The sequence below is a fragment of the Antedon bifida genome, chromosome 9 (genome assembly GCF_963402885.1).
Source record: "Antedon bifida chromosome 9, ecAntBifi1.1, whole genome shotgun sequence".
Classification (NCBI taxonomy): domain Eukaryota; kingdom Metazoa; phylum Echinodermata; class Crinoidea; order Comatulida; family Antedonidae; genus Antedon; species Antedon bifida.
The window spans coordinates 20,536,421-20,561,844 of NC_136234.1; the positions used below are offsets into that span (position 1 = coordinate 20,536,421).

At 34.5% G+C, this 25,424-nt stretch overlaps 6 protein-coding genes across 10 annotated transcripts in view; 2 read left to right on the forward strand and 4 right to left on the reverse strand.

The window, feature by feature from the left end:
* LOC144851927 (ATP-dependent RNA helicase TDRD9-like) overlaps positions 1-25,424 on the forward strand; it is an 88,498-nt gene that overhangs the window by 57,844 nt on the left and 5,230 nt on the right. The gene's annotated exons all lie outside the window — the stretch shown is intronic.
* LOC144851929 (tetratricopeptide repeat protein 7B-like) lies at positions 20-13,526 on the forward strand. Of its 3 annotated transcripts, none has more exons than XM_078709593.1 (19): positions 20-150; positions 832-989; positions 1,284-1,452; positions 1,845-2,058; positions 2,379-2,642; positions 3,326-3,352; positions 4,772-4,835; positions 4,937-5,074; positions 5,231-5,314; positions 5,675-5,779; positions 6,133-6,247; positions 6,458-6,588; positions 6,995-7,155; positions 7,317-7,433; positions 7,896-7,993; positions 9,421-9,558; positions 10,138-10,235; positions 10,380-10,576; positions 11,171-13,526. In XM_078709593.1, the coding sequence occupies exons 1-19, from the start codon at positions 27-29 to the stop codon at positions 11,298-11,300; spliced, it is 2,532 nt and encodes an 843-aa protein (XP_078565719.1). In that variant the 5' UTR covers positions 20-26; the 3' UTR covers positions 11,301-13,526. The 3 variants fall into 3 exon arrangements, with proteins under 3 accessions (XP_078565719.1, XP_078565720.1, XP_078565721.1); XM_078709594.1 differs by having other exon boundaries at positions 9,442-9,558; XM_078709595.1 differs by lacking the exon at positions 3,326-3,352.
* On the reverse strand, positions 13,749-25,408 carry LOC144851932 (serine racemase-like). 3 transcript variants are annotated; one of them, XM_078709600.1, is made up of 11 exons: positions 25,269-25,408; positions 24,704-24,874; positions 24,072-24,110; positions 23,588-23,754; positions 23,231-23,315; positions 15,203-15,329; positions 15,060-15,110; positions 14,785-14,912; positions 14,477-14,527; positions 14,171-14,335; positions 13,749-14,021 (listed from the first exon to the last, which is right to left on the reverse strand). In XM_078709600.1, the coding sequence occupies exons 2-10, from the start codon at positions 24,872-24,874 to the stop codon at positions 14,198-14,200; spliced, it is 957 nt and encodes a 318-aa protein (XP_078565726.1). In that variant the 5' UTR covers positions 25,269-25,408; the 3' UTR covers positions 13,749-14,021; positions 14,171-14,197. The 3 variants fall into 3 exon arrangements, with proteins under 3 accessions (XP_078565726.1, XP_078565725.1, XP_078565724.1); XM_078709599.1 differs by having other exon boundaries at positions 13,749-14,335; positions 25,278-25,408; XM_078709598.1 differs by having other exon boundaries at positions 13,749-14,335.
* On the reverse strand, positions 15,667-20,796 carry LOC144851928 (uncharacterized). The gene is made up of 2 exons (XM_078709592.1): positions 16,831-20,796; positions 15,667-16,784 (listed from the first exon to the last, which is right to left on the reverse strand). Exon 1 carries the CDS (start codon positions 20,592-20,594, stop codon positions 17,043-17,045), a length of 3,552 nt encoding a protein of 1,183 aa, XP_078565718.1. The 5' UTR covers positions 20,595-20,796; the 3' UTR covers positions 15,667-16,784; positions 16,831-17,042.
* LOC144852299 (uncharacterized) lies at positions 20,614-23,224 on the reverse strand. Its single transcript, XM_078710073.1, has 3 exons — positions 23,078-23,224; positions 20,746-23,031; positions 20,614-20,626 (listed from the first exon to the last, which is right to left on the reverse strand). Exons 2-3 carry the CDS (start codon positions 21,753-21,755, stop codon positions 20,614-20,616), a joined length of 1,023 nt encoding a protein of 340 aa, XP_078566199.1. The 5' UTR covers positions 21,756-23,031; positions 23,078-23,224.
* LOC144851934 (uncharacterized) overlaps positions 20,791-25,424 on the reverse strand; it is a 55,322-nt gene continuing 50,688 nt past the window's right edge. Inside the window, exon 4 of the mRNA XM_078709602.1 lies at positions 20,791-20,801. The gene's annotated coding sequence lies outside the window, so the exon portion shown is untranslated. The remainder of the gene's footprint in view (positions 20,802-25,424) is intronic.

Genomic DNA, 25,424 nt, shown 5'->3' on the forward strand with positions numbered 1-25,424 from the left:
ATGCGGGACTAACATTTGTTATTGACATGGCTACTTCGAAGAAAGCAGCGGCTCGTCTGGAGAGTGAAATCGAAAAGAGTAGGGCAGAATGTAACTGGGAAAAGATTTTAGATATATCAAGGCAAGCAAAAACTAAGTCACCGAATTTGGGTATGCAAATTTAAATTCATTTTTCTTGTTAAAAAGCGAAAATAGACAAGGGAGGCGCTAGCCCCGACTGACTCAGTGACTGAGCGTAGCAGCCGCCTGTGGGCGATGTAGCCCGAGAGGCTGGGACTGGTGATTCCTAGGGCTAGCTCATTTTTAACTTACAAGACAGAAGGTGCCATCATAACGAGCCAGTATATTATTAAACAAGAAAAAATTAAATATTATTAAATAATTAATAATTTATTTTAATTTAGGCCTAGGCCTATTGTATTATATTTTTTTTAATGAATTTTGATATATTATTAATTTAATATTAAAATATTAATTTTATTATTAATTTAATATTAAAATATTAATTAGGCCCCTAATAATAATATTTTTGAATAATGTGTAATGATTTAGTACGCATAGGCTAGGCTATACTAGTAGTATTTTTAAACTATTTATTATTTAGAGCAAGTTGTAATGCTTTTTTGAGATTGAAAATATCTATTTACTATATGTAAATTGTAATGTAAAGTAAATTATTTTGATTTAGATTTTTTCAATTCTATTGATATTTGTCTATTTCCCAGGAGTGTTTTATAGAATTTTATTGAACATTCTGGATCTGCTACTGCTGACATCTTGATTTTTGACAATTTTTTTAAAATCTTTTTTTTTATGTTTTTCAAAAAATAGAAATACTTGTAAATGTTGCCTTGGGAGAGGCAGAACTGGAAACATTCCTTTTAAAGTATCCTCCAAAGACAAAGGAACATGTTGCAAAAGCCAAGAGGGAGCTACGATCAGCCAAGCAACATTTGCAAAATGCTGTTAAAGGAACAAATAAGGATAAGGTATCATCATTCATATTGTACAGTATATTCTTGCATACAGTAAAAAACAACTATAGTCATATTCTAAAAATATAACTCAATAAAGTAAAAACACTCCTTTGGGAAAGCTCTTTTCAGGGTACATTTTATTGGACACTTTCCTACAGTATGTAACATACAATAACACTATTATGGCCAACCATTATTACGGGAAACTTTTTTTTTCTGTTGAATCTCTTTAATAGGGTTAGATCATCAAATTAACAGTAACTAAAATGTTTAAATATTACTGATCCATTCATTTTTATTATGTAGTATTATTTGCACAAGGAAGCCCAGTTGCTGATGGCAAAGTACCATTTTGCTTGTGGTGATTACAAGGACGCCCTCAATGTCTATGACGCTATGGATTTAGACTCGTTAGATGTCCAGGACACTTCCAACAGGATGCTTCGGATGATGGCAGAGGCATTTGGTCTAAAGGGTGAGGGTTCTATAACTACCAATTAATTTAGTTTATATTACACTGTTCACCCATTAGATCAATGTTGACTGTAACAAAATACTGGACTATCTGACAAGCAGAAACTAAAAAAAAACCATATTTTTCCTGAGGTTTAAAAAAAGAAGGTCCCAAATTGGTAAACGCAGACAGAATATTGATCCTTCTATATAGGTAGTAGGAAATGGTAGCCATCTTTAAAGTGAAAATAGGCAAAAACGAGTGATAATTGAACTATTATAAACATTAGTGAAATTTATCCTCCAAGTTATTTGTATTTTTAGAGCTTGTGGACTCTGTCAAAGGGCTTTTTAAACTGGCTGATTTTTACAAGAAAAACACTATATCTTTTGATCTGATGATTTTTGTTACAGGTATCTGTTTAGAAAGATCAATGGGAGAAGGAAAAGAAAAAAGTTCAGATGAGGAGAACCAGATTATATGGTATTATGAGAAGGGTGGAGATCTAGCTCTTCACTATCTGCAAGAGCTTGAGAAGCCTGGCAGTGTTTGTGGTAGTAGTATTGGTATGGGTCCAGTCTTGGAAACAGTAGTGCAGAGAGCACCTATACTTCATCTATCTAATGGGTAAGTCAATTCTTGGTTGTATATTATTCTGTAAAGCTCTGTCTCTACTGTCAAACTTTATGTGACAACAAAATGTGATGTGCCCATATATGGACATGATGATGTCATATCACTACCATATTTAGGCATATCACACTTTTTTTGTCAAACTAGTTTACTAATACTGTAGGTGTGTCTCCTACTGTAGGTGTTGGCCTAGAATTTGCTTTGTTTGTTTCAGATGAAATTGTCCCCTTAATAGAGGTTTTCCCTTGAATAAAGGATTTTACTGTAAGTGTCTGATGATTCAAAGTAACATTTGATATTTGCAAATTTTTCAGTGATAAGAATCGAGGAATTAGTCGTTTCCGACAGATCCTGAAAGCTGTCGAAGCTCGTAGTTCTCAGGAAATTCGGGTCACACTGGCGCGTGAGCTGGTTGAAGTACTTTTACGTGGTATCTGTGACAGAAACTACTTTGCCCCGGTTGTTGAGAATGAGAGTGGAACAGTGAGTCGTTTCATGACGTTACCCTCAGCTCATCCCGGCATGCGCCATTCGTTATCAAGACAATCTCTAAAACCGAAAATGTACAGTACTGACAGGTGTGTATAGTATATAAATCATGTGAGATACTGTGAATTATTTGGATCTATTTGTGTAGCTTTTCTACCTATCTTTTGTATTGAAAAACATACTGTAGAAGCCAACCATGTTCTATAAGTATACTGTAAGGACTTTTTAAAAATAAGACTTGGGACCAAATTAGACAGCATTGTATGACGAGGCCCGAGTCTTCTTGTCGGGGAAAATTCATACATGTTTAAATTTCTCGCGTCGACCTAAAACCTACACCCAACTATCAGTGGTAAGGTTTCCCTCTCTGCAGTCTTGGTAACACTAAATACTAAAAATGTGTGATTGCGGCTTATTCTATAGAGTACTTTTTATGCAAATTAATCCTGCTTTTAAAATTCAAGAAAATAAAATGAGAGTAGATGGTTGAATACCGGTTTAGCAATAAACATTATAACAATATAATAGATTCTTATCACTTTTGATTGTGGGTCACATGATATTAAAATAACTGCACTATAGCACGCTTGACGGAATATAAATATAAAATGGAGTACTGGTGGATATTATTATTTGTATAATAGCGTGAGCGAGAATCTATTATTTTACTAACAATATTTCTTTTAGTATGGGTACGTCTTAACTGTAGTAACATATACTCTTGTATGGTACTGTAATGATCATGTGATTTTAATCGTTTTGTTTTATTTAGTCGACCAAGTCACTGCCCGATGGAACTGTAAGTTTAATTAATATGTGATGGTGTTGAACGTTTACCAGCAAACCACCATCACACACCCCTGAATGAAAAACAATACCTTTAACCTATCAATTTAGCATTAAAACCCTTTTTAGTTTGTTTTGACTAATTTCTCACTATTTTTGTTGTTTTTTTTTAGTTTTATTTCTTTATAATTGTTTATGTTGTTACTGGTGATGGTGAAAACTGCATGATTTTAATTTAGTTTTGTTTGTGATTATATTTACGTAGTTGATAACTTTAGTGTAGAAAAAGTGTGTAGCCTGTTTTTAATCTGTTTTCTCCTTCACTTGGCACCAATGCTTGTAGACAAAGACTTGTTAGGAGCATGGTTCAAATTATAACCACTTGATGTAACAATCTCCAGATCACTGACGATTAGAATTTTAACCATATCTCAATAAACCCCAGTTATTTTTTTATTTTCTTATAACTATTTTTTGAATCATAAAAAATATTTAATTTGTAGCTACAATAGAGAGTGTATTCCTTTAAGCTACATTCATACTTGTTCCATTTCACGGAACGGAAGAGGCCGAAAATTGAACAGCGCCATTTTCCTTTCTATGAATGTAGCTTTACCCTTGTATTTAATCTTACCCGCATTGTAAATTTTATCTCTCCTCTTACACCTTGTCGACTGTATCTCTGTTTTCTGCTAATAGGGTATAAGGTATCATGTTCTTATTAATATCCTTGTCTTTTTGATAAATGTACTAATAGCAATATTTTGATTTAGTGTTTTCTAATCTGGATTGATAATATTCCTATTTCCAATCCATTAATTAACATGTATTCTAAGGTAAGGTACTAGGAGAACTACTTAATAGTGTTGTTAGAATGGCATGATATCTGATAGAGTGTTTAGAACTGTGCTGTTGAGTAGTATGTACATTGATTGATTGATCATAACTATAATTAATAACTTTTTATAAATAAATTTTTCCACAGCAGTCTTCTAATTTGTATACAATATTTAATAAATAATACAAAGATAAAAAAAAAATATTTTATTTATTGGCAGCCTAACTAATGTTTATGAAAGAAAGTGCAATTCTTTAGTGGGGACAAAGCTTACAATACAATGAATTCCACCAGTTCAATCTCAATGTAAACTCACTCTTAGCTTGGTCTTGTCACATTCTAAAACAGTCACAGACCTTTATCAGTACTTCTCTGGATGGACATCTACTAGTTGGGACGTCTACTAGTTGGCCGAACCCATTACCATTTAATTTTTTACATTTTTGGGAAATTAATTTAAGTCTCAGTTTTAGGTCCAGTCCAGACTGTGAATTAAATCGACTAGATTTTTTTTTTCTTTTGAACATTTTGAATATCCTAAAACAACCATAGATTTCTCATTATTACTATAGTATATTAATTTTGTTTTTTCAGCATATTTGTTCCTAAAAGCAGAAATGAAGAGGTACTACTTCTATTGCTCATATGTGAACTTCAGGTATGTGCTATTTGCACAATTAATTTATTACGTGTTCTGAAAATTATTTTTTATTAATTAAACATGCATAATTTATATATTAAATATATTATATTATATAGGTTTCTAAAGATGTTGTTTTAAATCGTTCTCCTGAGTTTTCTGGAGCAAGAAGGGAATCTATCATGAATATAGAAGCTGTCTATGATCTTCTGTCCATTTTTCTTGTCAGAATGTCACAGTTTAATATGCTTTCTGAGGTATGCCTAGATAAATAAAACAAGTACTATCCAATGAAACAAACATTGTTTTGTTGTACATTTGTGTTTGAATGTATACATAATACTATATTATGCATTAAATGCACCATTTATAGACATTCTCGATAGTATTACTCTTTTTTTTTTATATTTCAGACTTTTGACAGAAGTATGAAATTTTCATCTGAGGAGTTTCATCTGTGGTACCAGTTTGCATTGTCTCTTACATGTGCTGGCAAGGTACTGTATACTGTAATGTATGCAATAGAATATTTGTTTAATATCATGTGACCCACAATCCATCAATCAAATGAAAAGAATCTACTAAGGTTTTTTATAATGTCTATTAATTAAAAAGTTGGCACATTTTATTTTTCACGCTTAAAATCTGGACAAGTTTTATGTTCAAATTTGATCAAATGTTATGGTCAATAAATCTTATAGTCAAATGGTGAATCTTGTGATCAGATCATATGGTCAAGTTTTATGGTCAAATCATATGGTCAAGTTTTATGGTCAAATCATATGTTCATACCCTAGCGTTTAGTCAGTATGTTAAATGAAAAACATAATTGTTATATATATTTCTTTTGTTTTCAGTATGCAAGAGCAGTTCTTGTTTTACAAGAGTGCCATCGACTACAACCAACAAATGCAGGTGTGTTGATGATGGCTGCCAAGATATGCTTTAAGCACTTAGCGCAGGTATGTGAGTGAGGTTGTCATCAATCATATTACAAACATGTATAGATAGATTATAAATAAAAGCCATGCCATATCAGTCTGAGTTGAGTTGCAGACCTTGCATTCAATTCTAGCTGTGTGAAGATTTTTATAAGGATGATAAAAAACATTACTCCAAAATCTTTTGGAAAGAAGAAGCGTTTTCCCTGTTATTTATAGTTTTGACCTACCAGAGGAATTAACCTAAGTAGCTTAGGCTTAGATTCTGTAGACTGCCTCCTTGAGCATGGTGAAAATCAAAATATGAACCATTATATACACACAATCCTGGGAAAATATGTATTTATAATGGATTATAATCTTATGATATCTAGATTGATGAAGGCATTGAGTTTTGTAGGAAAGTTGTAGCCTTGCAGAAGAAGCAACTGTACACAGCCAGGGCCTACATGATGCTTGGTATCGGCGAGGCAATGAAAGCTGGCGAAGGTAAGACATTATCAGCAGATGTTGGAGGTCTGACCTATGACATCAACAAAATATGAAAGTACTCAGTAAATTGTTTCACTAAAGAAGCCATCAACAAACACATTATTGACATTTTTTTTTTGTTAAAATAAAAATCAAAGAATTCAGAATGCTGCAAAATTCAATTCAATGTACTTAATAATTATTATAATTTGTTATATAATTTGTCAGCAACATTAAATAAGGAGAGACAGCAATATCATAAACAATCACTAGAAGCATTGAAAACAGCAGAATGTCTGGATCGACAAGACCACTTGATAGCATTCCATTATGCCCTACAGTTAGCACATTCAAGACAGGTTTGTTCATTTATTTTGAATTTATAAATATTGTACAATATTTGAGTGTCTGGATAGAAAAGACCACTTAATAGCATTATAATATGATCTGAAAGAAATATCACAACCACTTCCCAATAGGGAAATTAATAATTTAAATCCATGGAGCGGTAGTCATGTTATATTGTCTTTCTTAAGCTCTGTTTACACTATCAAACTAGTGTGATGTGCTCAAATATGGTAGTGATATGCCCAAATATGGTAGTGATATGCCCAAATATGGTAGTGATATGACACCATCATGTCCATATATCCCCACATCACATTTTTTTGTCACATAAAGTTTGATAGTGTAGACAAAGCTTTATCATCATGGTCACTTCCCACTCATATTATTTTAAAGTACGACATTTTTGTCCACTCTCAGATTCCTGAGGCACTGGAAAAAATCCGCACAGCTTTAAGTCTTTGCAGTGAACATGCTGAATCTCTCCACCTCCTGGCGTTGTTGTTGTCCTCTCAGAAACTCTTTAATGATGCCTTGAAGGTTATCAAAGGAGCTGTTGAACAGTATCCAGACAATACAAGGTGAGTTGTACTACTAGGTACTCATTTACACTCTTGGTAGAGTCTTTATAGTTAACTAGTGAACTGTGGTTAGTACCAGTTTATTACTTTTATTTTGTTATCTAAAAAAAGCCTGAAGATAATTGACTTTTAATTAAACCATTAAATGTTACTTTTCACAGTATGTTATTTACAATGATCAAATTAGAAGAAATTGTACGAGGCCCAGATGAAGCACTTATGACGTGCAAAACCATGCTGAGCATGTGGAAGAAGACGCACGATGACATCATGCACAGGTTAGGTTAGATTTTATTCTAATAGAAATGTATAACTTTGACTGTCTTTGATAATGTTGTCATTTGGTCCTCAATTTGTTTCCTCACCTTCGTTTCTTTGAAAATCATTATCTGTTCCTTGCTTTGTTGCATCCTCTCTTTGGAATAAACTCCCACCTTTTGTCTAACATTTACCAACTTTTTATTCATTTTAAATAATGAATTACTGTTTTTTTTACCCATGTGTTGATTGCTATAATTGGTTTGTAGCTAAATCTCTGTATATACTATAAAACTAGTTTGAAAAAAAGTGATGTGACAAAATATGGTAGTGATATGACATCATCATGTCCATATATGGGCACATCACATTGTTGTTGTCATATAAACTTTGATAGTGTAGACAGAGCTTAACATTAGCCTTGTATAATGTTGCAGTCTGTGATTGCCTTATTTTATTGTAATATTCTGTTGTCTTTGCAGTGATACTTTTCAAGGAATGGTATTGATAGAAAAGGTTGGCAGTGACAAGAGAAGTATGGCACATGTACATATATCAGAGCTCAAAGACAGAGACTCAGGTAGGCCTAGCAGCGTTGATTTTTCTATCTTATTTATTATTCAAAAACAAGGTTGTTTCCATGTCAAACCTGTAATGTTAAAAAGCCCCCTCGTTTGTAACAAAATAAAAGTAAAAATGATGATATGGGGACCCCTCAGGATGTAAATTGAGGACTTAAGGCCAATTTACACAGACGAGTGAAAATGGTAAGCGGTAAGCAGAAAATCATGGCCTTACCATAGGTACCATACAAATGATTGTGTTTTCTTATCTGTGTTTGTTTTCTTTATATATGGTATCAAAATAAATCAAATTTTAATTGTGGGATTACAGTATACTTGAGTGTTGATCCATGTTTTAAGCTAGGCCTAGTTCCTGTTTTATTTACTGCCAGGAATCTACTTTCCTAGATCTAGGAAAGTACAGATTTGGCTATGGGACTATTGTTTTCATTTGTTTTTAATGTGGGATATGCTACGTTATATAGATTAAACGTTCAAAAAAATAATAATGTTTAGTAATTACAATGTATTGTTGTTTTTAATATCCATAACAATTGTGATGAGTTTGAGGTAAATGTATTTCTAAGTAAGTTGGGAAATTTTTTGAAATTGCAATATTGCTTCAATTATATTTTGGACTTTGAAGGTTTGGTTTTTGCAGGCAATGGGTTTTAATTTCTTTGATAATATTTCCCATACAAGATCCACTGTCGATTACTTCTTAATTCTTTAAATTTAAATAAAAAATAGAACAAAAGACAACTTTAAAAGAAAACACCCAGAATTGTTAATGTCTATTCTATAATTTTACTAACATCAGTTATTGCAGTCCTTTTTTATCTATTGATTTTTGTTTTGTATTTTAAAAGTTAAGGTCAATAATTTGGTTGTTTTTTTTTTCAATTTCTTTACATTTAATTTTGTTGATGAAAACTTTATAATCATTTTTTAATTTTTACAGAAAATGAACAGTGGATCTGGGAAAATTACATTTAAGCTACAGAAATTAAATGTTATCGAATTTTAAAATACACAAACATTAACGATGGTATTCAATATAATATCTACTTAACTGTATTGCATGTTTAAGCTATAACCTACTTATAATTGCATGCATGGTGGTTGTTTTTGTTTATTGCTATCCTATAATTATTATACAGTGGTTAAGGAATAAGCATTATACAATTACGATAATTTTATTTTTCGACCATAGTTCTACTAGTAGAACAAATTTTTTTTTAAATAAAGACTTACAATTGGGTTTCAGTTTTGGCTCCTGTCTACCGAAAAGAACCCAGTGCATCTTCTGAAGAGTAGAGTTTACCCCAGGGTAATTGTCTATCAAAACCCCAGTCGTTAACAGACAAATTCTGGCAACTATTATTTTTAACATAACCTTTATAATTTATATAATACAAATAACATTAAACTTTTACTATTGCAGGTTCTATTCATAATTCTTTAGCAGCATCCAGGGTTGAGCAAGCATTATCAGAAGTGGCATCTTCAATGGGGAGTTACATACCAAAGCCTGGGTCACAACAAGTGTGGTACACACAAGCACAAATATGGCTCTCAACAGGTATTTACAAACGCTTGTCATTGGAGTGTTTACTGGAGCTTAAGGTCTGTTTACACTATCAAACTTTATGTGACAAAAAATGTGATTTGAGCATATCACTACCATATTTGGGCACGCAACACTTTTTTTGTCAAGCTAGTTTGATAGTGTAGACAGAGCTTTAGGCCTTCTTTTCAATAATTTAACTCTATTATAATGGCAATAAAATTATTGATTTCTTGGTAAACATATTAGATGTTCGCATATTAGAATCGTGTATAGAAGAATGTGCTTGTTTATACATTTCAACATATGGGAAATGCATGCGTAGGAGCCCATGACTTAATTCAGTCATATTCGTATATAATCCCTGTCCATGGAGCTAGCTTTTTAAGCTGACCATGACAATTTAACATATTAATGCAATCATAACAATTTGTCAAAGAAAATGGGAAATTTCCATAAAAAAATGCCCAAAAGATGTGAACTGTGGGAGTTAACACTCTAGTTCTTTAAAATAATATCTATGAGATTAAGCCATCTGTGTGTATTCCATTCCTCATGGAAGATTCCATTAATATATTTCATATTTTGTTCTAGCTGAGATTTACCTAGCTGTTGGTAAGCTGAGTGAGGCAAGATCCTGTATGCAAGAAGCAGTTAGCATATTTCCACTTTCACATCAAATATTACACATGGTAATGTTTATTTCATCATTTCATCATCATGTTATGAATAATTGTAAAGTAGGATAAAGAAACTTATTAGTAATCTAATGTATTTTTTAAATTACGCAATGTTTGAATACAATTACATTTTTACTGTTATGTTTAAACATTTAGTTGGGATGTATTCACGACCATAAAGGTGAACTGACAGAGGCTAAGAAATACTATGATAATGCACTAGCTATCAATCCATCGTATGTCAAAAGCCTACAGAACCTGGGAATGGTGTACTTAGAACAACAGAACTACACAATGGCGGAGAAACTGTTAAAGGATGCAGTCAACATTGATCCAACTTCTCATGTCTCATGGTATGTCAATTTGTATTTTATATTTTAAGCATGCTGTTTTGTTAATTATATTTAGAACAGTCATGGCTATTTCTTTCTTTCTTTTTGTTGGTATACTGTAACCCAAGGAATTATTATTATGAAGTACCTATAGCATTTGGCTTTGACATTATTTGAAGTCAAGAGACTATTTTTTGTGCTGCAATAACAGGAATTGACACCAGAAAATTGTGTAAAAGAATCTGTAATACTATTGAAAGTATGTATATAGTATATAGTCCCATAAAGAAAAAATACCACTAGGTAGACTAAAAGAAAACTGGATAAACCAATAAAAAAAGATTTAAAAAGAAAAAATGTAGACTTTAGTACAATAACAAACCATCCTGCCAAAACAGAAAAATATGGAAACAAATTATGGAAAGGGTAATGTCGGAACAGGGAGTTGTACTCCCTGGTCGGAATAAAGGAATGACGGAAACCATTTCAAGAGAGAGAAAGGATATAGTCCCAGAACTTTCTTGATATTATAATTGAACACAAATTATTATTTCAAAATCTACCAGTATTTGTATACAATGATGCTATCATAATAATCATAATTATTATTTCTAGGAATCATCTAGGAAGAATACTAATGTCACAGGGTGAATACGAAACGGCAAGTGAGTTTTTAATGACGTCATTAGAGCTGGAGTCAACAGCACCTATTGTTCCATTCAGAGTTATTCCACGGATATTATAAAGAAAGACAGTAGAGAAAAATGGAAAATACCAAGTACTAACTTAAAAGAACAAAGTATAAACATTGCATCACCTACAAACCATTCTGCTCTAAACAAAACAAACTGAAAACAAATATAGTGGTATTAACATATTGTTACAAGATGGAAGACGTTAAAGAAGAAGAGATTAATACAAGGCACAGTTGTACAACCAAACATACAATAGGAGTCTATAGGTCTGATTTAAAGATGGAAACTGACTGATAATTGGGTACTTACAATTGTACTAAGATACAGTTTTCTCAAGTAAAAGGATTATAGTATGTGTGAATGTTTGGTGTCTCCCTGGTGGTTCCTCAACACCAGGGCTATCTTCATATGAGCTGTGATAATCATAGATTCTGTAATGTCACTGATTTGAAGTTTGTCTATCCTAAGTTTCTGTAATTTTTATGTGATCATGTTGTTTTTGAAGAATTTATGCTGAGCGCACCATGGAATAGCATAGTGGACAGAGGACAGTCTTATCTTTAGACACTATTAGGACTCCCTTTGAATAGAAAACAAATATTTGTACACTAGATTTATGTAATTTTATGTATTTTTATATGCATTTATATTGGTGATTTATCTTAATTGTGCTAGTAGTGCCATAGTTTATAATATATATTTAGAATATATATTATATTTATCTGAAAAAGCCATTTGTAATAGTTGTGACATTTCTTAGTTAAAATATCATGATGAGGGACCATCTCATTTAAAGACCACCTCATTTAGGGACATTCTCATTTGCTAGTAAGTTAAAATCTCGCATTAACGTACCTCATCATTGAAGGTACATTCATGTAGGGGGCGGCAGTACTGTTCAATTCTTTTTATGATTTTCCATTATTTAAACAAAACGGAATGAAACAGTTGTGAAAATAAGGATCAACTACTTAAAAGCTCTGTCTTCACTATCAAACTAGTTTGACAAAAAAGGGTGATGTGCCTAATGATGGTAGTGATGCCAAATATGGTAGTAATATGACATCATCAAGTCCATATATGAGCACATCACATTTTTTTGTCATATAAAGTTTGATAGTGTAGACAGAGCTTAACACTTTACTTTGACTTTAATTTCCCACAATGTCAGTCAGGTATGGTATGAAATGACAAGTTCATTATGATGTCGTATCATTTTTATAATAAGGCTTTATTGTTTAATGTGTACAAGTTTAGATTACATTCTACTTCAGGTTTGGTGCTAGGGAATACGTCCATTATGGTAGAGGTTGATTGAACCAAATAACTATTATTACTATAATTATTTATCACATTTTTTATATATACTGATATACAATATTAATTTATAATATATTTGCATAGTATTAAAATTATAAATTTAAATTTTTAATATATTACATTACATTTAATATTAAATATAATTCATTTATTTAATTAGAATTATTATTATTAATTATAATATAACTTTCAGTAAAAGTAATGAATATCAATATTTTTGAACATATTTTTAGTTAATAAGCCTATAGCAGGGTCATGGTCATGGTGAGATGTTTTTGAACCATTTCTGCCTCATGTTTGCTCGATTCAAACCTGTTTTCCACTAGGCAAATTGAAGGCCTCTACACAATTGAATGCATATTTATATTTTTATCTTCCACATCTCTTTCTGCGTTGAACTCTATTTCCTTCAGCTAAATTATTAGTGAGAATAGTTAGTGGCAAATTATTACAAATTTAGGGCAAATTTTTTCTTTGGTATATGATTTGGTGAAAAACCAGCTTTACAGACAAATTTGATGCCAGCAATGCTGGAGACCACACTCTTTTATTTAAGTTAAAAATTTTGTTATACTTGTGGACCATACATTGTGCAATATGCTTAGCAAGGACCCTGTGGCTATATCACACTTAGCAAGATATTTCCTTTAAAGATGCTATTTAACTGTCACGTAATAGACTGGGATTGACAAAAATAAATACATTTAAAGCCAAAATTGTTTGTCATCCAATCTTTTTTTCACAGAAGTGAATAATTTTAATAAACTGCAAAATGGCCTATTCAAAGTTTGATTTTATTATTCTTCATTTATCATGTTTTGGGGGGAACCCCTAAATGAATATTTCCCTTAAATGGTATTCACTTTGCATTAAGTGTTTCCCTAAGTGTGATGGTGATATGGCCACTGTCATTTATTCTTTGATTTGTGATTTATTGAATGAATAAAAACAAATGATACAGGTTTCTTATTGATTTAATTTCTTATAAATTTACATATCACATTAACATACTATTTCATAGGCAATATTGTAGTGAATTTAGACCTTTAACACTTTGATTGATGTAAATGTAACATTTACTGTATGCATATGCTTATTCATGTGATGTCAGGTTTTTTGGTACACCATGTGCTTCCAAAAGGGAATGAAGTAAAGTTGAGAATGTCTAGATGTTACAGTTGTTATGCTACAACCATCCTAGAGAATATCTTAAGCCCTGTCTACACTACCAAACTAGTTTGACAAAAAAGTGTGATGTGCCCAAATATGGTAGTACTGTAATGTGATCATCATGTCCATATATGGGCACATCACATTTTGTTATCACATACAGTTATAGTGTAGACAAAGCTTTATTCATAATGCTTTATTGAGTTTATTTCACAGAAAAATTATCATCCTGAAAGAACTCTGATCCATCCGCCTCCAATTACCACCACTGATGATTGGCACTGCAAAATTAAAATCGATAGAAATAGGTAAGTTTAAACATCAATTGAATGATTCTTTGTTAAATTTTATAAGTATTAATTCTTTTGCTTTTATAGCATGATTTTTATGTTTAAAATGTGTTTCCTCTTGTATTACTAGGCTATCCTACATTGAGTCAAGAACTGCAGGAAGGCTTCTACCAAGGTAAGTTGTCCAAATCAACATTTCCCCCACATAGTACAATGCATATCCTCTTGACCGATGCTGGTATTCGGTTTAACTGGTCAGACAAAATGGCCGCTACACCTACTGCAGCAGCAGGTTCAATCACAAGCTGGAAACATAATGTACAAGAAACTGGTTAAATCTGGTTACTGTTTTCTAAGCTCTGTCTACACTATCAAAATTTATGTGACATTAAAAATCAAATTACTGAAAAAAAAAAATAATGCTGTGGGTAACAGAACTACTATACCTTTAATCGTTCCCATGTAAATTTCATAGCCGATATTATTTGTTCATCCGTCTGCAGAGGAAAAAAATAAATTGTTGTTTTTTAGTTTTAATTGACATAAAGGATTGTTTTTCAAATATATTATAAAAATGTCGTGGTACACCACATATTATTAGAAAAGAACTGTCGAGTTTCTTAGAGAAACTCAACAGTTGTTTTCAGAACTACATATGTGGTGTACAGCAAACTTTATATAAAAATATTGATTTCGCCATGCAAAGCTTCAAACAATATACTGTACATTATAAAAGTTACAATTATAGTCTCACCATAGTAAAAACCTCTTTCTCTGCTAATTCCTTAAGAATGGGCCATGTGACCTGACCTAATTGTTGAGTTGTCAGTGCATCTGCTACACTAGTCAGGGATTGCGGTGGATTAGGCCAAAGTCTCTCACCTAAAACGAAAATGTATTCTGTAAATTATCTAGGCCTAGATAAATGCTGTACACTATTTAAGCTGCAATGTTCATGTTCTGATTCACGGATTGGGTCATTCAGAAGGTTCCCCAACTTAATTGGTTCTTTTATGAAATCGATCCTACCAGCTCTTAGTGACGGCTCTGTGTCTTTTCCTTTTGGTTCTGCAAGATATACTATAAGAAAAACGAAAACAATTCATAAATCATTAGCCTATATGTTTTAAATACTCAGTTCTATCTAGAGTCCTGCTGACAGACCAACTGACCTTTGACATTTTCCTTGATTCCTTTAGCCCCGACGGTAATTCCAGCTGTTAAACCTCCACCACTTACAGGAGCAATGATAGCATCCAGATCGTCAATTTGTTCCATTATCTCTTTTCCAAGTGTTCCCTGTGTTAGGGAAGTAATTCTTTTGTTTTGCAGTACATGCACAAAAACATGAGTGAGTGAGTGAGTACAGAAAAATTTCCAATAGGCAATCACTACTGAAAATTTCAGTCAATCAACAAGCATGATGCGTCATAACAATTTAAACTGAGCTGGCTGTTTTTTTATTTTTATCTTTATTCCATGCCTGCCGTTGAGGGGATATGAAACCTAGGCTGTTAGTGAAGGAAGGAAATAAGCTATTTCTTGGGGAGGAATGACCCAATGTAGAGGATCTGACCCTGATGACACTATTACCCCAGGTAAACAAATAATATATGGTAAAAAATAAACAAACCTGTTGTCACACAGCCGCAATTACGGCTCTTTCGGACATGTAATTGCCGGTAACCAACGATGAACAACGGTAAATAGCCACAATCGTACACATATAAATGTAAAAAGTAAAATTTAATAATAATCTTTGACAACCAATTCTTTCTTTTATAATTCAAACCCCCAAAAAAAACCCACAAAAAAAAAACCCAACCAATTCTCAAACAATGATACCGTATTCCTATTCCCCACAACTTTATGCAATTCCCCAAATTTCCCAATCCTTCCAAACAAAATATCAACAATCTTCTTATTTTTAAATAAATCCCCGAAACCCCCCCTTTCAAATACAATAATATCACAAGATGAATAATTAAACAATAATAAATGTCCACAATATCGTTCCTTCTTGCCTTCTCTCCTACGCTGACACAAAACAAATTAGAAAGATAAAAGTTAAAGCGATTCTGCAAATAAACAACTCCCACGCCTCTGCTCCCGTTCTGCTTGTATTATCAATTATAATTCTTCCTATTTTCTGACATATAAATAAATCAAAGATAAAGTTAAATTGTTTCTTGATGTCGTTCTGCACTGCAATCCGCTCCCCGACCAATTATTTCTTTCTCCTTTCCACGTAAAATAATATCAGTATCAATCCAGTTACTCTTCAATATTTCCAAACAATTCTTTACATGCAACAACGTCTGCTGTTTCCAACAGTTATTTCTTCCGTCAATGTACATTCACAATTTAAATTAATCCTCAGTAATCTCAACAATTAACAGTTCTACATTTAAGTACAGCCTTATAGTATTACTTCCAACTCACAATTTATTAACTTCATGTATATCACTTTATTTCCTTTCTGCTTCAGCTCTATATCACCGTAATTATCTCCAACTCACAATTTATTAACTTCATGTATATCTCTTTATTTCCTTTCTGCTTCAGCTCTATATCACCATAATTCAATTACTTCTTCTCCTGCACGTCTTAGTTTCTCATATCAATATTCACCTATCCCTTTCTGGCTTAACATAACATAGCCCTCCTTCTCTGTCTCCTCTCAATTTCCATCTACCTCAAAATTCCCTCAATTATCCACATATCACCACCTTATCCTTCTCCACCAATCAGCAACTCACACACTAACTTAACCCTTATACCTCTCCTCCAATCAGCAAACACCACACAATCCTTCTCTGCAACACAAAACTCTGCTCCACTGGCTTCACACAATAGCTTCCTAAAACAAAAGAAAAGTTCAAATAGTGAAAACAAAAGGAAAAGTAAGAATGACTTGCAAAATATATACACAACTTTATGTCACTTGTGACATTTACTCCCCTCTAAAAGAATAATGTATCAACATTTTCTCCATACCGTGACGGGTCCTATTTACACTCGACTTAAATAATCAGCTCCTACATTTTCACTGCCTTTAATCGCCTCTATTCGGAACTTGTACGGTTGTAGAGCCAGGGCCCATCTCATAATTCGCCCATTGGACAATTTCGCTCTGTGCATAAACACAAGCGGCTGGTGATCAGTTTCCAACGTGAAGTTTCGTCCATATAAATAAGACTCAAATTTTCGTACACTCCATACAATGGCTAAGCATTCTTTCTCCATCACTGAATATGCTTTTTCTCGAGGAAGCAGTTTCTTGCTAGCGTACGCCACGGGAAACTTCACGTCACCATACTGCTGCATTAGAACCGCTCCCACTCCATATTCGGACGCATCTGTTCTCAAAATAAAATCTTTGTTTAAATTAGGAAGGCATAAAATTGGAGTACTGTTTAATTTTTCCTTAAGTTTAACAAACGCACTTTCCTGGGCCTTCTCCCAACATATTCGGTTAGGTTCCCGATTCTTCGTTTTGTCGGTTAATGGACAAGCAATCACAGAGTAATTAGGAATGAACTTTCTATAGTAGTTGGTCATCCCAAGGAATGACCGGAGTTGTTTCTTTGTTTCTGGTTGTTTGGCTGACAAGATGCTTTGTATCTTCTCCACTCGAGGTTGAACATGTCCTTTCCCTACCACATGGCCAAGAAACTCGATTGTTTCATAACCAATGAAACATTTGCTTGGTCGAGCAGTTAGATTGGCCCTGCGGAGACGTCCAAACAATTCAGACAAACATTTCATATGTTGATCCCAAGAAGCTGTGTGAATTAGAATGTCATCAATATAATTAAGTGTATTATCCATCCCTTTGAGTAATTTTCTCATGATACGACTGAAAGTAGCCGGTGCATTGACTAAGCCGAACGGCATGACATTAAATTGAAACAAACCATCTGGTGTTAGAAAGGCTGTTAAAGGTTTTGACGCTTCATCCATGGGAACTTGCCAATACCCTTTACTTAAATCTATCTTAGTAAAATAATGATCATGGGCCAACTTTGTGAACAGTTCCTCTTGGTCCGGAATCGGTTCGGCGTCAAAAACTGTAACCTGATTAAGTTTTCGAAAGTCCACGCAGAATCGATTTGACCCATCCGGTTTCTTTACCAATACTATTGGAGAGGCAAACGGTGCCCCTGAAGGCTCCACTACACCCAGATTTAACATCATATTTACCTCATCCTTAATGGTACCTCGCAACGCATGTGGAAGTGGATAGGGCTTGGAACGGATCGCATCGTCAGTTTCCAGCTTGATTTCATGCTGCCCAAGTGTAGTCTTACCCGGTAAATCCGTCAGTACATCTTTGTAGTTTCCGATAAGTCGGTGCACCTCATGCTTTAGTGTATCATCCAGGCTTTCGTTGATGTGGATGTCGGCTGTTGTTTCTTTTGCTAGTAGAGGGTGGAGCTGTAAAAGATTCTCATTAGATAGATGATAATTTTGGTTATTTGTAAATGTTTCATTAGGTTCGCATTCAATAACAGCGGTGCTAGCTAATTCAAGGATACCAGAAGGCTCGGATACCCCTAAGGCAGCACTAATGTCTGCGGTTCGCTCATAATACTTTTTCAAGAGATTGGCGTGAAATATTTTGAATTTCCCGTTAAGGTCAATTTGGTAGTCTAGATACCCAAATTTCTTTACAACCTTAAAAGGACCTTTCCATTGAAGCAATAGTTTGTTTTTGTCTGTGGGTAATAAAAGTAGTACCTTATCCCCAACCTCAAATTCCCGGGACTTACTCTTTTTGTCATAATATTGTTTGTACCTGACCTTAGATTTTTGTAGATTCTTCTGAGCCATCTGACAGGTTTCATGTAGTCGTTCCCGTAAATCCATAACGTACTGGTAGGTGGTTTTTGTTTCTGGTGTTTCGATTTCTTCGGTCCACAATTCCCTTAGGATGGACATGGGTCCTCGTACGGTACGGCCATATAACAGTTCAAAAGGAGAAAACCCTAAACTTTCTTGTGAAGATTCCCTAACCGCAAAAAGTAGTGGGTCAATGTAACGATCCCAATCAGTAGGCCTTTCTGCACACATACGTTTCAGCATTTGTTTGAGTGTTCCATTGAACCGTTCGACCAAACCATTACAAGCTGGGTGATATGGAGATGTCATTACCTGACGTATAGACAACAACTTACTAACTTGCCTCATGACTTCAGATGTAAATTGTGATCCCCTATCGGTAAGCATTTCTTTCGGGATACCAAGTCTAGAGAAAACACCAACCAAGGCCTCAGCAACCCGTTCAGCTTCAATATTTGGTAGAGGCACTGCCTCTGGATAACGAGTAGCAAAATCTATTATTGTGAGTATATAACGATTACGACCTTTAGACATGGGGAAAATGGGACCAACTATATCAACGGCAATCCGTTCAAACGGCACCTCGATCAAAGGCATGCTTCCTAGAGGCACTTTCGTAACTCTACCTTTTTGTACAGTTCTCTGACAAATGTCACAGGATCGACAATATCGAGTAATATCTGCAGTTACCCCAGGCCACCAAAATGTTGTCAACACTTTATCTGTCGTCTTTTTTACCCCTTGGTGTCCTCCTAATAAGGTTTCATGGGCTTGGCGCATTACCTGGCGTCGATAGTCAGCTGGCACTACTAGTTGGGTAAACTTATCCCCGTGTTCAATATTAGGAGAGGAAAATTGCCTATATAATAGGTCTTTATGATAAATAAACCTAGCCTCGGCTTGTTTGTTACTCACAGTTGTAGTTTGTTTCTCTGCAAGATCCTTGAATTTTGCAAGGCTGATATCTTGTTGCTGGGCGGTTTTCATAATTCCCGCTGTGATGATTTGCTTGTGTATTTCTGTAGTTTTAAGTGTTCTGAATGGTTTATCCATAGTGTTAGCTTGAGACCGGGTAACAACAGAACATCCTTGAAGATTTCGCTCTGTCCATGTGGGATCTGGATTTCCTGGTGCTCGTACTCCTGCAATATTACCTAATATCAAGTCATAAATAGGGTTATTCATACATAGTGCATACGTCTTTCCTGAAAAAAATGGAGTATTAACATGTATTAATGCAACCGGTAAGTTGCGGACCGTGCCATCAATCAGCACACAGGTTTTCTCCTTACCAGTAAGTTGTTCGGCTGATATAAGATCTTTCTTCACAACCACCCCACTACAGCCACTGTCACGAAGAACAGAGACGCAGCGTGACCCAACACAACCTGTATAAACGGGCATTTTACTAATTGAATTATTTAGAGCCGCTGTCATAATTGGAAGACAGTGCCCACATTGAAGAGTGACCTTATCACCATCATTATTGATACAACATTGATTTAAAGACTCTGACATTTTCGTAACCATACTGGCACCCACATCGGGAATTTCTTCTTTGGCTTTACATTCGTGTTGTTTTGTACATTTCTGGCAATCAGACTCTGTTTGTGGTGAAGTAGACAACCCAGCGCAACTGTTGGCGTCCTGTCTACAATTTCTGGCAATATGTCCTGTTTTTAAGCATCGGTAACATTTTGGAGGAGAGTTTGGCTTATGCATAGTTGAGGCTCTGCAATTTCTAGCTAGGTGACCTACACGATGACATATAAAACAAGTTGGACTACGGAAACTAGAAGGGCTTTGTGATGAGGATGTACTGGGAACATTATTAGAGGAGAGTTGAGGAGAATTTGGCTCTTTTTGTTTAAACTCTATTGGTTTACCAAATAATCCCCCACGAGCTTCCAAATATTGCTCCGCAATTTCAGCCATCGCTTGTATCGTTTTCGGTTGACGTTCCCTTAGGAACAGAGCTAGGTCCTTCCCACACCCATCGGTAAACTGCTCTCGCAGCAATAAATCTTTTAACCCCTGAAAGGTTTTTTCCCCCTCTGCTAGGTCAATCCACCTATCAAGATAATTGCTTATCCTCGCAGCAAATTGCGGGCCGCTTTCTCCGTATTCGGGCTTAGCTGTTCGTAACTTATGTCGAAATCCATCGGCGGTTAACTGAAACCGTTTTAGAAGAGCCAATTTCAACAGTTTGTAATCGTTAGCTTCAGCTGACGACAACCTGGAATAAACCTCGAGAGCCTTCCCAGTTAGTAGGGCACTTAAGTTAACCGGCCACTCAATTTCTTTCCACTCCTGACTAGTCGCATACCGTTCAAACCTTTTCAGATAGGCATCTAGGTCATCTGTTCGATCATGGAAAGGGGGTAATTTAGGTTTACTGGCCTTAACCCGTGACTCAGGATTGGGTAATACTCTACCACCCGGCCGTGCCCGATTCTTTTCTTGTTCTAATTGGATTTCTAACCTTCGCATTTCTATAAGATAGGCCTGTTCGTTTTCTCTCTCTTTTTCTTCACTCGCTCTTTTTCTCTCTGCTTCGTCCCTCTCTAATACCTCTCTTCTCTCTCTCTCTTCCTTCTCTAGTGCCTCTCTTCTCTCTCTCTCTTCCTTCTCTAGTGCCTCTCTTCTCTCTCTCTCTTCCTTCTCTAGTGCCTCTCTCTCTCTGTCTCTGTTTCGCTCCATTTCTTCTCTCTCCCTGTCCCTGTTTCGCTGTTTTTCTTCTCTCTCCCTGTTTCTCTCTTCTCTCTCTAGTGCTCTCTCTTCTCTCTCTCTGGCAGCTTCCTCTCTCTTTTCCACAAACTCTCTTAATTCCACTCCATCTAACCCCAACGCTTTTCCTGCGTCAACAATTTTAGTGAGATCCATTTCTTAAGAAAAAAAAAAAATATATATATATAAGTATCCAATATAAGTATACAGTATGCCAATAATATGGCAAATAAACAATCCAAGAATCACGTACAATTGTTTCATCTACCAATGTTCACGCTAGGTTACAAAATTTCCCGGACGAGCCCCCATAAATGTCACACAGCCGCAATTACGGCTCTTTCGGACATGTAATTGCCGGTAACCAACGATGAACAACGGTAAATAGCCACAATCGTACACATATAAATGTAAAAAGTAAAATTTAATAATAATCTTTGACAACCAATTCTTTCTTTTATAATTCAAACCCCCAAAAAAAACCCACAAAAAAAAAACCCAACCAATTCTCAAACAATGATACCGTATTCCTATTCCCCACAACTTTATGCAATTCCCCAAATTTCCCAATCCTTCCAAACAAAATATCAACAATCTTCTTATTTTTAAATAAATCCCCGAAACCCCCCCTTTCAAATACAATAATATCACAAGATGAATAATTAAACAATAATAAATGTCCACAATATCGTTCCTTCTTGCCTTCTCTCCTACGCTGACACAAAACAAATTAGAAAGATAAAAGTTAAAGCGATTCTGCAAATAAACAACTCCCACGCCTCTGCTCCCGTTCTGCTTGTATTATCAATTATAATTCTTCCTATTTTCTGACATATAAATAAATCAAAGATAAAGTTAAATTGTTTCTTGATGTCGTTCTGCACTGCAATCCGCTCCCCGACCAATTATTTCTTTCTCCTTTCCACGTAAAATAATATCAGTATCAATCCAGTTACTCTTCAATATTTCCAAACAATTCTTTACATGCAACAACGTCTGCTGTTTCCAACAGTTATTTCTTCCGTCAATGTACATTCACAATTTAAATTAATCCTCAGTAATCTCAACAATTAACAGTTCTACATTTAAGTACAGCCTTATAGTATTACTTCCAACTCACAATTTATTAACTTCATGTATATCACTTTATTTCCTTTCTGCTTCAGCTCTATATCACCGTAATTATCTCCAACTCACAATTTATTAACTTCATGTATATCTCTTTATTTCCTTTCTGCTTCAGCTCTATATCACCATAATTCAATTACTTCTTCTCCTGCACGTCTTAGTTTCTCATATCAATATTCACCTATCCCTTTCTGGCTTAACATAACATAGCCCTCCTTCTCTGTCTCCTCTCAATTTCCATCTACCTCAAAATTCCCTCAATTATCCACATATCACCACCTTATCCTTCTCCACCAATCAGCAACTCACACACTAACTTAACCCTTATACCTCTCCTCCAATCAGCAAACACCACACAATCCTTCTCTGCAACACAAAACTCTGCTCCACTGGCTTCACACAATAGCTTCCTAAAACAAAAGAAAAGTTCAAATAGTGAAAACAAAAGGAAAAGTAAGAATGACTTGCAAAATATATACACAACTTTATGTCACTTGTGACACCTGTCCAGCCACAACATCAAGGTGATCATAAGGTGGAATAAAAACCATATCTCTTTCTTTCTGCACTTTCTCACAGGCTTCCTTTCTGGAAATAAAAATAAACCTTTTAGTTCCTTTCTTGGGTGCCTGGCTAGGAATCTTTACCACAAGGTGAAGTGTTCTTTTCCTTCATTAACAGATATAAGAATGATTGGAAAGAAATGTGTGTTTCTACCTCAACCCATATGGCAAGAGTGCAATAAAAACACAGCATAATACACTTTGCTACAAATTTCACTTTGATGTATTTAAACGTTCTTTTCTTTCTCTTCATGAAACATTGGAGTGCAATACCTGTACTTCCTGCAATATACGTACCTAGCAAGCTGTGTTGGCTCACAGAAGACAACCTCAGCTCCCGAACTTCTGATCTCTTTTACCTTAAATTCTGCTGTCGTCTTTGGCAGGACTACACAGCATGGCAAATGGTTCAACTTGGCAGCATATGCAACAGCTATTCCATGGTTGCCGGAGCTGTGAGTTGTCTGTGAAATTTAAAATACAGGAACCCACATTACACAAACCAATAGTGTTGGTATGAGTGCCGCTTACCTGGATAAATCAACAATATGGGTTATTGTATCCAGGTTAGCTATGCATGAAATAGACTCATGTTGCTGCAGTACCCATTAATTCCTTGAGCTTGAATCTATAACCCTAGCCTCAGCACAAGCTTGGTAGAGGTGTAGATTTATTAATGCCAGGCTGATATGGACATGTGTGAGTGTATATTACGTCAGAGATGGGTTAAACAGTTGAGGTAGTATGTACTATAAAAATATAAATACTGAAGAACACTTACTACACCACGTAATGACTGGCTCTCTTTGAGAGATATCATCTGAAAAAAAAGATGTAGTATAGTAAGCTTTTTAAAATATTCAATTCAATTCAAGTTAACTTATTTCTTTCAAAACAAAATAACAATAAAAAAACATTTCTTTCAATTTACAAATAGCTTATGAAATTAAAACAGACCGTACTGGAAAAGAAAGAAGTGTATAAAAAATGGTAATACATTTTGAAAGTGGCAAAGTCCCAAAAAGTAAAATCAAAAGGAAAAACCAAGAGAAACTTGTGTTGGGCAGGCCATAAATATTAGTAATTCAATACTCTTTCATATGCAGTAACACAACAAAAACAAACACACAAATACTGAACACAAGACATAACAATATATTATTTTATATAAGATACTTTCTTTTAAGTATCAGTAGGGATGAGATTTGATATTATATTGCTTTGATGGTAAGATTTGTGACTATTTCACTTCCTGTTAATTTTACCGCAAACCTTATTTAAATTTGATTGATAATATTTTGTGCTTGCACATAGAAGTTATTCATTTTATAATTACTGAGAAATGTTATTGAATCATATTAACAAAGTTGCAATCCATTTCAAGACATATCAAAACATTTTTAGAAGTTTTACCGAGTTGAGTGCACCTCGAATCTTAAACGATCCCGTCCTCTGCATATTTTCACATTTGAAGAAGATTTCCCTCCCTGTTAATTTATTTACTGTTGTGCTTGTGATAACTGGAGTTTGGATGACACATTTTGAAATTCGTCTAACAGCCAATAAAACATCTTCGTATGACATCTGCCATAAAATACAAGAAAGAATAATGTTATGTAAAGAAAGTAAAAAAAACTCTGTGACAGACCATATTGGAACCCCGTTGTTGTTGCAGGGCCTACTTGGATTAGCAGTACAGTACTACTACTGCTAGTATATTACTACTACTAGGCCTAGTCTAGTAGTAGAGCTTACTACACTATACTAACCTTAGGGAGGCTAGTAAAGTAATAGTAGTAGTACACTGTACGTAGATAATAAGATAGGCTACTGCTAGACTTACTTTCTTAGTACTCACTACACTAGCTAGGACTAGGTAGAGGCCCAGATAATAGTAGTGTAGTACTAGTAGTAGTAGGCCTAGTAGTAGTACGAAACTACCTGAGTGTTTAGTTGCCTTACTTACTTATTTATTTACCTTACTTACTGTCTATTTCTTATCTAACATGGACACTCTAATGATGTATTACATGGGTAGAGGGGTGTAAATTCAGCCCTAATTTTGATCAAATAAAAGATGCATGAAATTTCTGAACTAAAATACAGTAAACAATAATAAATGCTGCCCTCTATC